The sequence below is a fragment of the Canis lupus genome, chromosome 23 (assembly GCF_048164855.1).
Source record: "Canis lupus baileyi chromosome 23, mCanLup2.hap1, whole genome shotgun sequence".
Lineage (NCBI taxonomy): Eukaryota > Metazoa > Chordata > Mammalia > Carnivora > Canidae > Canis > Canis lupus.
Window position 1 is genome coordinate 23,589,818 of NC_132860.1, and position 14,197 is coordinate 23,604,014.

A 14,197-nucleotide genomic window follows, 5' to 3' on the forward strand; every position below is an offset into this window, starting at 1 on the left:
CTTTTTAGATTCCTTTTTTTTACCCTGCTCTGATAATTCCTTGACAACAGCAAGACCTCTCTGATCCCTTCAAACGCAACACTAATTTCATACATGTGATACTGCTGTTTCAGTTATTCCAAAATAGTGTTTACCAAATTATGTGTTCACCACCAGAAGAACCAGAAATTTTCAAATCCTATGATTCTTTTTCCTTTTTATTTTTTATTTTTTTATTTTTATTTTTTTTAATTTTTTTTTATTTATGATAGTCACACAGAGAGAGAGAGAGGCAGAGACAAAGGCAGAGGGAGAAGCAGGCTCCATGCACCGGGAGCCCGACGTGGGACTCGATCCCGGGTCTCCAGGATCGTGCCCTGGGCCAAAGGCAGGCGCTAAACCGCTGCGCCACTCAGGGATCCCTCCTTTTTATTTTTAAGTAGACTTTTAAAAATGTTTGATCTCAGAAAAATTGAAAGGTAGTACAGAGTTCCTATGCAACCTTCACTGTTTCCCCTGTTATTAACAATGTACCCTAGTACATTTTTTGTTATTTAAATTCAATTAGCCAACATATAGTACATCATTAGTTTCAGATGTAGAGTTCAGTACTCATCAATTGCATATAACACTCAGTGTTCATCACATCAAGTCTCCTCCTTGATGCCCATCATCCAGTTACTGCATCTCTCCACCTCCCTTCTAGCAACTCTCAGTTTGTTTTCTATTGTTAAGAGTCCCTTGTGGTTTGTCTCCCTCTCCGACTTCTTCCCCCCATTCAGCTTTTCCTCCCTTGCCCTATGATTCTCTACACTGCTTCTTATAGTTTACATATGAATGAAACCATATAATTGTCTTTCTCTGATTGATTTACTGCGCTCAGGATAATACCCTCCAGTTCTATCCATGTAGAGTACATTTTTTTAAAAAATGAAGAGAGAGGGTGTGTAGAAAACAAACATGACTGTAGCATGGGAGCTACAATTGCTCAGTGTCTTGTGATGGGCATTTGTAATTTGAGGTGGAATATAACCCAGAGGATGTAGCCATAGGAGATTCCCAGCAGTACCAGGATGAGGACAAGGAAAAAAGTGGCTAAGAGACCACAGATAGCATTGATTTGAAAATTGGCATAAGCCAACTTGGCAATGCTCATGTGCTCACTGTTTTCTGGGCAATATTGTGGGCATCACAAAGGGCAGACACTGGATTAGGTAGACTGGGGACAGTGTGAGCATAACTGCACTCAGTGCAATAAACTATCACGATGATTGTGTAGTGGAGTGGTGCACAGAAGGCCACTGAATGGTCAAAAGTCATTGCAGAAGTCCTGAAGACACCATTCCTGTGTATGAGAAACATCTGGGCCCCAGAGACCCCAAAGCCAATCTCTTGAGTGTTCAACCAAAAGATATGTGGTGCCAAGGATGTGGAGAAAGCCAAATATAGAACCAGAAATAATATAGGGGTCACAAGGATTCTGTCTGCCTGTATCACTATTTAAATTGTTACATTCAAATAAGAACTAAAATCTAAATACAACAGAAGAGCAAGGAAATCCAGGCGTTGGTAGTCTCAAGCCCTGGCATGCCTAAAAGAAAAAGTGAGAATGATGGGTTGATGAGGAATTCTGAATTTGGCTGGAATATGAGGAGATCCAATTCATTCCTAGAAAGAAAAAAAAATGTTGGCAAATTGAACACCAATAAAAAATAAAATTATTACTAAAAAAAAGAAAAAAAAACATAATGCTTTCAGGTGATTAGTTCATACTTAGTAGAGTACAAGAGAAGGCAGTGATATTGTTTCTTATCTGTATTGGCCTATCGGAGAGAGAAAAGGGAAAGTTCCTGACACTGGACACAGCTTGAATCGATCTAAGGAACAAAAGTTTTATGACAAGTAATTGCAGAGCCAATGCCAAGGAATAATAGAACATCCTCTGTAGTTCTGAACCAAAATAATCTATATTCTGCTACTTTTTTATTAGCAAAGATTAGTGTCTGGATTAATATAAAATGTAAGGACTTCCCAAATTGAGCATGTTAAGGACAAACCTAAACAAACCATTAAGGCAGAGAAAGACAGATGTGGGTCTCTGAACAGAGCTGCACTAACATAAAGAACCATTATATGCCAACGGACTTAAGTGTGTTTCATTTGATACTAATTTTCACATGACTTCAAATTCAGAAATTCATCTCTAAAATCAATAGATATCCTCATGAAATTATTAAACAAATACTTGTAGATAAATACCATTAAACAAATGTTAAACTGAACTAGGCACAAGAGGATTTGGCCCATAATAAATAATCTGAGAGCCAAAATACTTGTGATTACAGCAATGTGCATCCCTTTGTTACTGGGATGATGGAAGAACACAAGGTAACAAGGAAGACTTCAGGTTTTTCCCTGTATACCAGGAGGATATACAAGAAAGACAATGATTGGAGTTGGTGAAAGTAGGAAGTTTGAGGGAAGTACTGACTGTGGACATAGCTCACCCAAGGACATTCTTTGTCCTTACCCCAGCAATATACATAGGACAGTGTCCCTAGTTTCTGATAATTCTTTTTCTAACAGAAAATCAGAAATAGAGAAAAGACAGGAAAACTGGAGAGTGGAAAAAAGTTCTATTTTTAACTTTTTGAGGAAACTTCATACTATTTTCCAGAGTGGCTGCACCAGTTTACATTCCCACCCACAGTGTGTTACATTCCCACCCCCTTTTTCTGCATCCTCACCAATACCTGTTGTTTCCTAGGTTGTTAATTTTAGCCATCCTGACTGTTGTGAGGTGACACCTCATGATGATTTTGATCTGTATTTCCTTATGATAAGTGGTGTTGAGCATCTTTTCATGGGTCTGTTAGCCATCTGGATATCTTCTTTGGAAAAAAATGTGTGTTCATGTCTTCTACCCATTTCTTAACCAGATTATTTGTCTTTTGGGTATTGAGTTTGTTAGGTTCTTTATAGATTTTGGATACTAACCCTTTATCAGACATGTTATTCACAAATATCTTCTCCCATTCCAAAGGTTCCCTCTTAATTTTGTTGATTGTTTCCTTCACTGTGCAAAAGCTTTCCATCTTGATGAAGTCCCAATACTACCTTTTTGCTTTTGTTTCCCTTGCCTCCAGAGACATGTCAGTATGAAGTTACTTTGGCTGAAGTCAAAGAGGTTACTTCCTATATTGTCCTCTAGGATTTAGGTCGTTTTCTGACTTACATCCAGGTCTTTCATCCGTTTTGACTTTATTTTTGTGTATGGTATAAAGAAGTGGTCCAGTTTCATTCTTCTGTATCTCACTGTCCAATTTTTTCAACAACATTTGGTGAAGAGACTGTCCTTTTTTCCACTGGATATTCTTTCCTACTTTGTTGAAGATTAGTAGACCATACAGTTTTGGGTCCATTTCTGGGTTCTCTGTTCTGTTCCATTGAAATATATGTCTGTTTTTGTGACAATACCACACTGTCTTGATGACTACAGCTTTGTAACATAGCTTGAAGTTTGGAATTATGATGCCTCCAGCTTTTCTTTTCTTTTTCAATGCACAGTCTTGCTGATAAACGATTACATGTCTCCTTCAGGAAGACCAGTGTATAAGTGGCTGCTCAGTAAGATCCTTCTTCAGGGGGAGATAGCCTCCATTTCAGTGGGCTCCAGGTTTCAGAGTTGTGTCAAGATTGAATTCAGGAAACACAGCAGAAATTCCTGACATCGTTCCAGACCTGCAGAAAGTAGCCCAAAAGGAACTTCTCCTGGCTTACCAGATTTTCCTTAGGAATATATTTCCCACAGCCTTCTTGAGGAGAGTGTTTTCTAGGGCCTCTCAGGCAGAGTTATAGGCTGGTTGAGCAGGCATGTAAAATAAATCCACTCTAACATTCTGTGTTCCTGGAAGTCTTTGGGAACTTTCCTTTATGGTTTTCTTCAGGGTAATTCTGGCATTTCATTTTACTGAAGACCATCTTTGAGTATAAGTTTCATTCTACTGTCCAACAGTTAGAATGATTCCCAAATGCATTGAGTCCAGAATCTCTACTTAAGGTCCTCTTATTACAATTCAGCCTCATGCTGTCATAAATTTTACTACTCAGATCCAGTACTTAGAATTTAGTATCACACATGTTCCCCAGATTTCTATTGTATAAAGTGGCAAAATCTTTCAATTCTTTTGGTTAATATATTTTACCCCCTGCAGGCATTTGTGTCCAATCATAGATTTAGAATTGTAATTTCTCACACACTGGACACTATCCATATATGATTATTGAACATCTAAATGTGGCAAATTCAACTGAAGGAATGTATTTTAATATTTATTTATTTCAATTAAAGTTTAAAGTCTGAAGCAGTATAAAATATTTTTCAGTTTGGCATGTTTTGTTTTGTTTTGTATTTTACTTTAGCCATTGAAAATTTAGTGTACAAAATAAGATGTGTTTTATGTGTTAAATACTAGATTAAGAAGATTTACTTTTATTATTTAAATGATATTAAATATTTAATTGATATGTATATTGATTTTATGCTTAAATAAATTTTGGATAATATTAAGTTAGATTAAATATGCTATTGAATTAATTATAATTTTTTTAGCTTTCATAACATGATTAATAGAAAATCTTAATTATATGGATGACCCACATTTTATTCCTATTAGATACCACTTTTCTCAGAAACCGTGCAGAGGGGTGGCAATTTTTCATGGCATAGATCACCAATCTATTTTAAGCCAACTACCTCAGGGAAAGATATTACATTTTCTTTGTATCTACCTCATACAAGAGAAGAAAAGCTGCTTCTAATGGTAAAGGGGGTTTGGCAGAACTCAGAATTTCCTTCATTGAAGTCTACTCACACAATGCTGTTCCAATTTTTAGAATTCTGTTTCTATCTAATAAATGTCCTAGCAGAAGATTGAGAGATTGTTTTATTTTGTTTTTTGTTTTGTTTTTTAGTGTAGTCAAAAATGCTCTGTTTTCTTGCCTGGGCCTTGAGTTGGATATTTAAAGTTCATTGTTTCCTTTATCCACATTCTCCAACTTCTTTATCAAAGAAAGAACAAATCTATACTTTTTTTTTATTCTTACTAAAATATTTGGCAGAAATACTTGGACACTGAAAGCCTTGTGTTCTTTAAGTGCTTGGTTATAGAGGTTAGTAAGAGTACACTGCATCCTGCATACCATCAATGTCTCCTTTGCCAATAGCAGCAGAGGCCCTACTGTCTCTAAGGCTAATTAGGCAAGAAACTAATTCTAAATTCCATTCTTAAGAATTTGTTACCCAGGAAGCACTTTTAGTACCTATACTTAGTGCCAGTTAGGGTTCAGAACTACAATGAGTATTAAGGAATAAATAATTTATTACAGGAATTAGATATGATTGTGGGAGGAGCTAGGGGGAAAAAGATCTAAAAACAATTTACCAGCCAGATTAGGCCTACATGAATGAGTTAATGTTTGCAGAAGATGAGGTACCCTCAGCTTCTGGGGTGGGAACACAAAGGGAGTGAGTGTAGAAATTTAAGGAAGGTGATTTGTTATCCCTGGCTACTGCTTCTGTGTTTTCAGTAAAATATCTAGTGGCAGATTTGCGATCCCTGTTGATGAGTAGGTCGGTAGCCATGGAGAGCTTTGTGTAGAGCTGAAGGACATGGGGAGAAAGTAGAATCCTCTAGTATCACTGTTTCTCTGGTTGGACTGTCACTACCTGTAAACAATATTGAACTACAGAAAATAGTAGCTGGTGTTTCACATTTGCTCCCACAGCTTATGCCTTTCTGATGTGACCAACTCTAAACTGGAAACTTAATAGGGAAGAGAATTCTGGAAACAAAGTGTTAGCAAGGTAGTCATAGTGCAGTCACGCCAAACACATTTTATCATCTGTGTTTGTCCAAGTGAGGAGCAGAATTAAGTCTCAGCTAATATTTTAAGGAATTAAAGACACATTATTTAATCAATGAATAATAAATAAACTGAGGAACAAGTGAACTCAAAAAATTCCATCAGGGTAATTTTAACTATGGCAAAATGACAGTATGTTATTTTATTTTCCTACAAATTAGTTTGAACAACAAAGGGAGAGTGAAAAAAGCATAGGAGGATTAATCAGCTCTAAAAATTATTAAAATATATTATAATTCTGTAGTGATGAAAACATTGTGATACAGGTTCACGAACAAACAGACAAACCAATGATATAAATAAAAAGCAGACTCTTGCACAAGGTGAAATTTAATATGAGGAAGAATAAATGCAAATCAGTTCTGAAGTGATGAATTGTTAAGTCAATTATGTTATTCAACAGGTTGGAAATAGATACAGAAAAGTATTTCATTTTCTTAGATTTCACCTCCAAATAAATTGCAGTTAGATTGGAATTAGAAGTAAAACCTAACACACACACACACACATCCAAATAACAACATAGATGTTGGGATGTTGATATATAATACAGCTATGCAGAAGCCCTAAGTTTGAAAGTGATAAAATGCTGTGTTATAGGTATTATAATAAGTATTTATTTCATTTAAAACTTTAATCTGTCATATGAAAATAAGTTATTAAATATAAAGGACCTATAGTAAGGTGTTAATATGTCAAGTGTATTCAAAATCTCATGCTTTGAGACTAGGCAGAAAACTTGGAGAAGGGTCAAGGAAATTAGTAAATAAACATCATAAAAATAAATAAGAACATGACCTATTCAACCAGAATCTATTATCTGATGATCCTACTTCTACTTCTTCTAAGTGTAGAAACTTTAGAAATTTTTCAAATATGTGCAAAAACAATTCAGAAAGATATCTCAACATCAATTCTGGGTTAAAAATAACTAAAATAGGGATCCCTGGGTGGCGCAGCGGTTTAGCGCCTGCCTTTGGCTCAGGGCGCGATCCTGGAGACCCGGGATCGAATCCCACGTCGGACTCCCGGTGCATGGAGCCTGCTTCTCCCTCTGCCTGTGTCTCTGCTTCTCTCTCTCTCTCTCTCTCTCTTTCTGCGTGACTATTGTAAATAAATTAAAATTAAAAAATAACTAAAATATTATACATATATTCAAAAGATGAAAAGATAAAATGCAAATGAAAGATTCTAGTACATTTAAGAGGAATACTAACATGTATCGACATAGATCTTTGCATTTAATATTAAGTGAAACAATTGTCTGTGAAATGATATACAATGCATTACCATTTACATGAAATAAAAAATCATAATCCCAAACCCCATGAAATTATTGAATTAAAAATGAACAATTTAGACTCTAAGAAAGATTGAAAGTATGTAGTGGTCATTCCTGTCTCTTAGGATAAGAAAAAACTAGAACTGGGTGGGATAAAACTCATAGGTCCTTTCAACTTAAATGTCTCATGTATTTGATTAAGAATAACATTCAAGATAAATAAATTACAGTAATAGTAGTTTTTAATTACATGTTGTGAGAACAAAGGCATTTGTTGTATGTTTTCTTGTCTTACTTTTGTTGAATGGAGGGAAAAATAAGACTTAAAACTTGTGGGGAGAAAAAAAGCACTGTTAACAAATGTAATGATGGGAAGTGTCATTGGTTGGACTGTTCACTCTCACACAGAGTGTAATAATGCAAAAAGTTCTTGCTTCCTTGAACTTTAAATATTTTGAAGATTCTTCAAATCATAGAATCAATAATGAGCCAACATCAAATGCTCTGGAATATAATTTGGCATCATTAAAATTAGACAGTGAGAAATCTCTGAAAAGAATACACATTTTCCTTGCAAGGTCAAAATGCTTGGTAAACAAAGGCAAGAGTACCTACTTTTTAGCAAAGACACGGAGCACTCGCTCTCGAATCTGTTTGGTCCTTACACCATAAATGATGGGGTTGAGTGATGGTGGGATAACCAAATAGAGGTTGGCAACAAGAATGTGAATGTAGCGTGGTATGTTGTGTCCAAATCGGTGAGTGAGGAAGGAGAACACTGAGGGGATATAGAAAACACAGATGACCCCAACGTGAGAACCACATGTGCTGAGTGCTTTTAGCCGAGCATCCTGTGATGGGAGGCGAAAGACAGCTCGGAGAATGTACACATAAGAGATGCCAATTAGGACCAGGTTCAGCAGAAAGAGAGAGACCACAAAGAGCCCATAGATGGCATTGACACGGATGTTTCCACAGGAGAGTTTGGCAATGCCCATGTGCTCACAGTAGGAGTGAGCTATTACATGAGCCTGACAGAAGGGTAGGCGGTAGATGAGATAGACTATGGGAAGTGTAAATAAAACTGGACGAATCACAATGCACATGCTGATGCCGACCAGCACTCGGGATGTCAAGATGGTTGTATAGTGGAGGGGAGCACAGATGGCCACATAGCGATCAAAGGCCATAGCTACCAGGACCTCGGCCTCCATGCCAGTGAAGGCATGGATTAAAAACATCTGGGCCACACAAGCTCCAAAGTTAATCTCATGAGCATCAAACCAGAAGATTCCCAGCATTCGGGGCACAGAGGTTGTGGAAAGGGCCAAATCAATAGTTGAAAGGAGAGCCAGAAAATAGAACATGGGCTCCCTCCGCAAGGTCTGCTCCATCTTGATGACTAGCAAAATCGTGGCATTGCCCAGTAAAGCTACAAGGTAAACAGAGCAGAAAGGCAGGGAGATCCAGGCATGGGCCCCTTCCAGACCAGGGATTCCAACGAGGAAGAATGTGGCTGGGTGAAAAATGCTCCTGTTGGGGTAAAGCATCCTTCCAAATGACAGAGAAGGAGATGTCTTTCCTAGAAGGAGGAGAAAAAAGTTTGAATATGCTTATGAAAATGACTACCTTAGTGCTTCAGTATATAGCAAAAATGAAGAAAAGTTGCTATCTGCAAGGGCTTATGAATGTATCTTTTTTATTATGAGCTGAACCATACTCATTTGAATAAGCCAGTCTCAAAGAATTTAATCTTTTTTTTTTAACTTCCAAGGCTTTTCAGGAAGCCAATGGCAGAATTATTAAGACACAGAACTTGCTATTAAATATGGAATAATTTTGTATAGCTTTTACCTTTTGTAAAGCTTCTGTCTGAAGAGAAACACACAAAAAATCAAGGATGGACACATGGAAATGCAGATGTAATCCAAAAGGCGACAGGCCATCTAGAAAGTAAAGTGACAGGATAGATGTACAATACACTTCCATAAATAGAAAATGCAGAAATTATCTAATGATTCATGCATCACTTATTGACATAGAAAAAATGCTAAGATCCAGCCAAATATCCTGTCAAAGTGAAACAGATTATCTGAAGCACACATTATCACAGACAAAAGCACAGATACTCTGGGACCTTAGGTGTATTTGTCTTAATGTCCCTGTTTTTCCAAGACCATCCCATATCATAGCCCAATGCATTTCAGAGTGTTAAAGGAATGGTGGCTTCTAATGGAGTTTGAAACTTTCTTCATTTACTCTCCACATCACATCAGTTCCTCTGGGAAAACCTGCTGATTTCACCACTGCTACAGAACGAGCATGTACTGAGTTTACTCCTTCTGCTTAACTGGGAATGTGGGTAAAAGGCTGCCTAGAAAGCATCAGATGGCATGGACCTGAAGAAAGCATTCTGAGCAACATAAAACTGTCTGAAATAACAAAGTCTGTACAGAACTGCTTTCTGTAATTATCTAAAGGACATGGAGAAGGCTGCTTTTGCAATACCTTCAAAACAATAAGCACCTATCACTCACAAGTTCAAGTAATGAAATAAAGGGAGGTGCTCTGCATATCCACCTTGAGTGGTTAAAGTAGCACAGACTCCAGTTTTTGTCCTTTACATAGCTCCATATTTCTATGGGAAACATAACAAGTTAAAAAAATAAAGTAAATGCTATATCCATTCTAAGATTACATGTTTATGTATGTGTGTGTTTGTGGGAGTGGATGGTGAAAGGAGAGAGAGAGAGAGAGAGAGAGAGAGAGGAGCTATATTTTGCAGGGTCTCCCTTATTCTTTTTTTTTTTTTTTTTTAAGAACTGAAACTCCAGGAAACAGCCATTGTCCAATAGCAGGATGCTGGGGCCAGAAACAAGCCTTTTAACACCCTGATGCCTATCTTGGATTTTTCTCTGAAAATAAACTTTCAGCAACATGCCACACTCACCTTAGGTTTTCATTGTGCTTCAGAAGTCCATTTCATTCATTCCCTAGAACCCATAGCAGAAACAGAAATGATATTTTATCAACCAACTATATAATCATTTTGTAGAAAAACTTTAAATGCCTTGGATCTTCTAGATAATTTTAAGGATATCCAATATCCATTTAAAGGTTGCAAGGTTAAACTTGGAACATCAAAAAAAAAAAAAAAAAAAACTGTGTGAGATCCCTCGGTGGCTCAGCAGTTTAGCACCTGCCTTTGACTCAGGGCGGGATCCTGGAGTCCTAGGATCAACCATGTCGGGCTCCCTGCATGGAGCCTGCTTCTCCCTCGGCCTGTGTCTTTGCCTCTCTCTTTCTCTCTCTCTCATGAATAAATAAAATATTTTTAAAAATAAAATTAAAAATTAAAAAACTGCAATAAAAAATAGTTTTCAGTAAAAAAAAAAAAAAGTTGCCAAGTTTCTTTTCCTGTTAGATTCAGAGATTGGACCACATGATGCATACCGTATCAAGCCAGCACTTCTCAGCCACCATTTACCATACCTCTTTCATTTGACTGCAACACATACCAAAATCAAAACAAAATTCATATTTCATGTTGCATTCTTCCACAGGAATAGAGACAGGAAAAAAATCAAGCAGCACAGCTCTATGTGCTTCAAAAAAATACAGTCCAAGGAGAGTTGTTTTATACTAAGACTTTAGCTGCTTACAAAATTAGAAAAATGAGCTAAGTCAGTTTTCTAATATAAATTGTCCCCTGGGATTGAATCCCTTGAGATTGCTGGCAAAATTCCCAGACTAGGATTAGAGAAATAGAAGCCTAATAAAATATGACATGGATAGGAATTTATATGGATAAAACTATAAATGTAGGGCAAAACCACACAAATGTTATCATTTCTATAAGATATAAAGATAGATATATCCCAATACTTCTAAGTAATATTTTGCATCCTAACTCTATGGATTACTGTTTCCTGGATAAAATTGTATTTAATCTATATTTGAAGTTCAAACATAATAATCTGCCATAGGAGACCCCATTTACAACCGGAGTGCTCATTATCTCCCTGCACTGACCTGACAATGTGCTCTAGATTCATTAAATGCTTAGCTATGGGGATTGACATCTGTGAGCTTTTCATCACACTGTCCTTTGTCTGTGATTAATTTTCTCAATATTCCCCTTTGACAATTTTTTGTATCTATGAAACAGAGGTCATAGAAAGAAGTGGTGAAAATACCCAATCCTAGAGGTGGTCTGATTCAGTTCAGATACTGGATCTCCCACTTACATGATTTGGAAGAGTTTGTACAGTGTTGTGAGATATTAATTCCACTTTACACATACAGTTCACAAGGGAACATATTTGGACCAAGGATTTTCAATATAGGAAATATTAGACTACTGGCAATCTAGAAGAAATGGACGCATTTCTGGAAAACCACAAACTACCAAAACTGGAACAGGAAGAAATAGAAACCTGAACAGGCCGATAACCAGGGAGGAAATGGAAGCAGTCATCAAAAATCTCCCAAGACACAAAAGTCCAGGGCCAGATGGCTTCCCAGGAGAATTCTATCACACGTTTAAAGAAGAAACAATACCTATTCTACTAAAGCTGTTCCTAAGCATAGAAAGGGTGGAATACTTCCAAACTCATTCTATGAGGCCAGCATCACCTTAATTCCAAAACCAGACAAAACCCCATGAGAAAGGAGAATTATAGACCAATAAGCCTGATAAACACAGATGCAGAAATTCTCAACAAGATACTAGCCAATAGGATCCAACAGTACATTCAGAATATTATTCACCATGACCAAGTGGAATTTATCCCAGGGATGCAAGGCTGGCTCAACACTTGTAAAGCAATCAATGTGATAGATCATATCAACAAGAGAAAAACCAAGAACCATATAATCCTCTCAATAGATGCAGAGAAAGCATTTGACAAAATACAGCATCCATTCCTGATCAAAACTCTTCAGAGTATAGGGATAGAGGGAACATTCCTCAGCATCTTGAAAGCCATCTACGAAAAGCTCACAGCAAATATCCTTCTCAATGGGGTAGCACTGGGAGCCTTTCCCCTAAGCTCAGGAACAAGACAGGGATGTCCACTCTCACCACTGCTATTCAACAGAGTACTGGAAGTCCTAGCCTCAGCAATCAGGCAACAAAAAGAAATCAAAGGTATTCAAATTGGTAAAGAAGAAGTCAAACTCTCCCTCTTTGCAGATGACATGATACTGTACATAGAAAACCCAAAGACTCCACCCCAAGATTGCTAGAACTCATACAGCAATTCAGCAGTGTGGCAGGATACAAAATCAGTGCCTAGAAATCAGTGGCATTTCTATACACTAACAATGAGACTGAAGAAAGAGAAATTAAGGAGTGAATGCCATTTGCAATTGCCCCCAAAAGCATAAGATACCTAGGAATACACCTAACCAAAGAGGTAAAGGATCTATACCCTAAAAACTACGGAGCACTTCTGAAAGAAATTGAGGAAGACACAAAGAGATGGAAAAAGATTCCATGCTCATGGATTGGAAGAATTAATATTGTGAAAATGTCAATGCCACCCAGAGCAATTTACACATTTAATGCAATCCCTATCAAAATACCATGGACTTTCTTCAGGCAGTTGGAACAAATAATCTTAAGATTTGTGTGGAATCAGAAAAGACCCTGAGTAGCCACAGGAATATTAGAAAACAAAACCATAGCTGTGGGCATCACAATGCCAGGTTTCAGGTTGTACTACAAAGCTGTGATCAAAAGCTGTGTACTCTAAAGTTGTGTGGTACTGGCACAAAAACAGACACATAGATCAATGGAACAGAATAGAGAATCCAGAAATGGGCCTTCAACTCTATGGTCAACTAATATTTGAGAAAGCATGAAAGACTATCCACTGGAAAAAAAGACAGTCTTCAATAAATGGTGCTGGGAAAATTGGACATCCACATGCAGAAGAATGAAACTGGACCACTCTCTTTCACCATACACAAAGATCAACTCAAAATGGATGAAAGATCTAAATGTGAGACAAAATTCCATCAAAATCCTAGAGGAGAACACAGGCAACACCCTTTTGGAACTTGGCCACAGCAACTTCTTGCAAGATACATCTATTAAAGCAAGGTAAATAAACAAAAGCAAAAATGAATTATTGAGACTGCATCAAGATAAGAAGCTTCTGCACAGCAAAAGAAACAGTCAACAAAACTGAAAGACAACCTACAAAATGGGAGAAGATATTTGCAAATTATGTATCAGAGAAAGGGCTAAGTATCCGAGATCTATAAAGAACTTCTTAAACTCAACAGCAAAGAAACAAACAATCCAATCATGAAATGGGAAAAAGACATGAACAGAAATCTCACAGAGGAAGACATAGACAAGGCCAACAAGCACATGAGAAAATGCTCCGCATCACTGGCCATCAGGGAAATACAAATCAAAACCACAATGAGATACCATCTCACACTGGTGAGAATGGTGAAAATTAACAAGATAGGAAACAACAAATGTTGGAGAGGATGTGGAGAAAGGGGAACCATCTTGTACTGTTGGCGGGAATGTGAATTTTTGCAACCACTCTGGAAAACTATGTGGAGTTTCCTCAAAGAGTTAAAAATAGAGCTACCCCAGGACCGATTGCACTGCTGGGGATTTACCCCAAAGATACAGATGAGCTGAAATGGCAGGACACCTGCACCCCAATGTTTATAGCAGCAATATCCAGAATAGCCAAATTGTGGAAGGAGCCTCAGTGTCCATCAAAAGATGAATGGATAAAGCAAATGTGGTCTATATTTACAATGGAATATTACTCAGCCATTAGAAACAACAAATACCCACCGTTTGTCAACATGGATGGAAAGGGAAGGTATTATGCTCAGTGAAGTAAGTCAATTGGGGAAGGACAAGCATCATATGGTCTCATTCATTTGAGGAATATAAAAAATAGTGAAAAGGATCATAGGGGAAAGGAGAGGAAATAAGCGGGAAATATCAGAGAGGGTGACAAAACATGAGAGACACCT

The 14,197-nt window shown here is 37.3% G+C and overlaps 1 protein-coding gene and 1 pseudogene across 1 annotated transcript; both read right to left on the reverse strand.

Moving 5' to 3' along the window:
• Positions 1 to 902: 902 nt before the first annotated feature.
• LOC140615291 (olfactory receptor 52J3-like) lies at positions 903 to 5,623 on the reverse strand (annotated as a pseudogene).
• Positions 5,624 to 7,797: 2,174 nt separating this feature from the next.
• On the reverse strand, positions 7,798 to 8,736 carry LOC140615532 (olfactory receptor 52J3-like). Its single transcript, XM_072795400.1, has one exon. It carries the CDS (start codon positions 8,734 to 8,736, stop codon positions 7,798 to 7,800), a length of 939 nt encoding a protein of 312 aa, XP_072651501.1.
• Between the last annotated feature and the right edge of the window lie 5,461 nt (positions 8,737 to 14,197).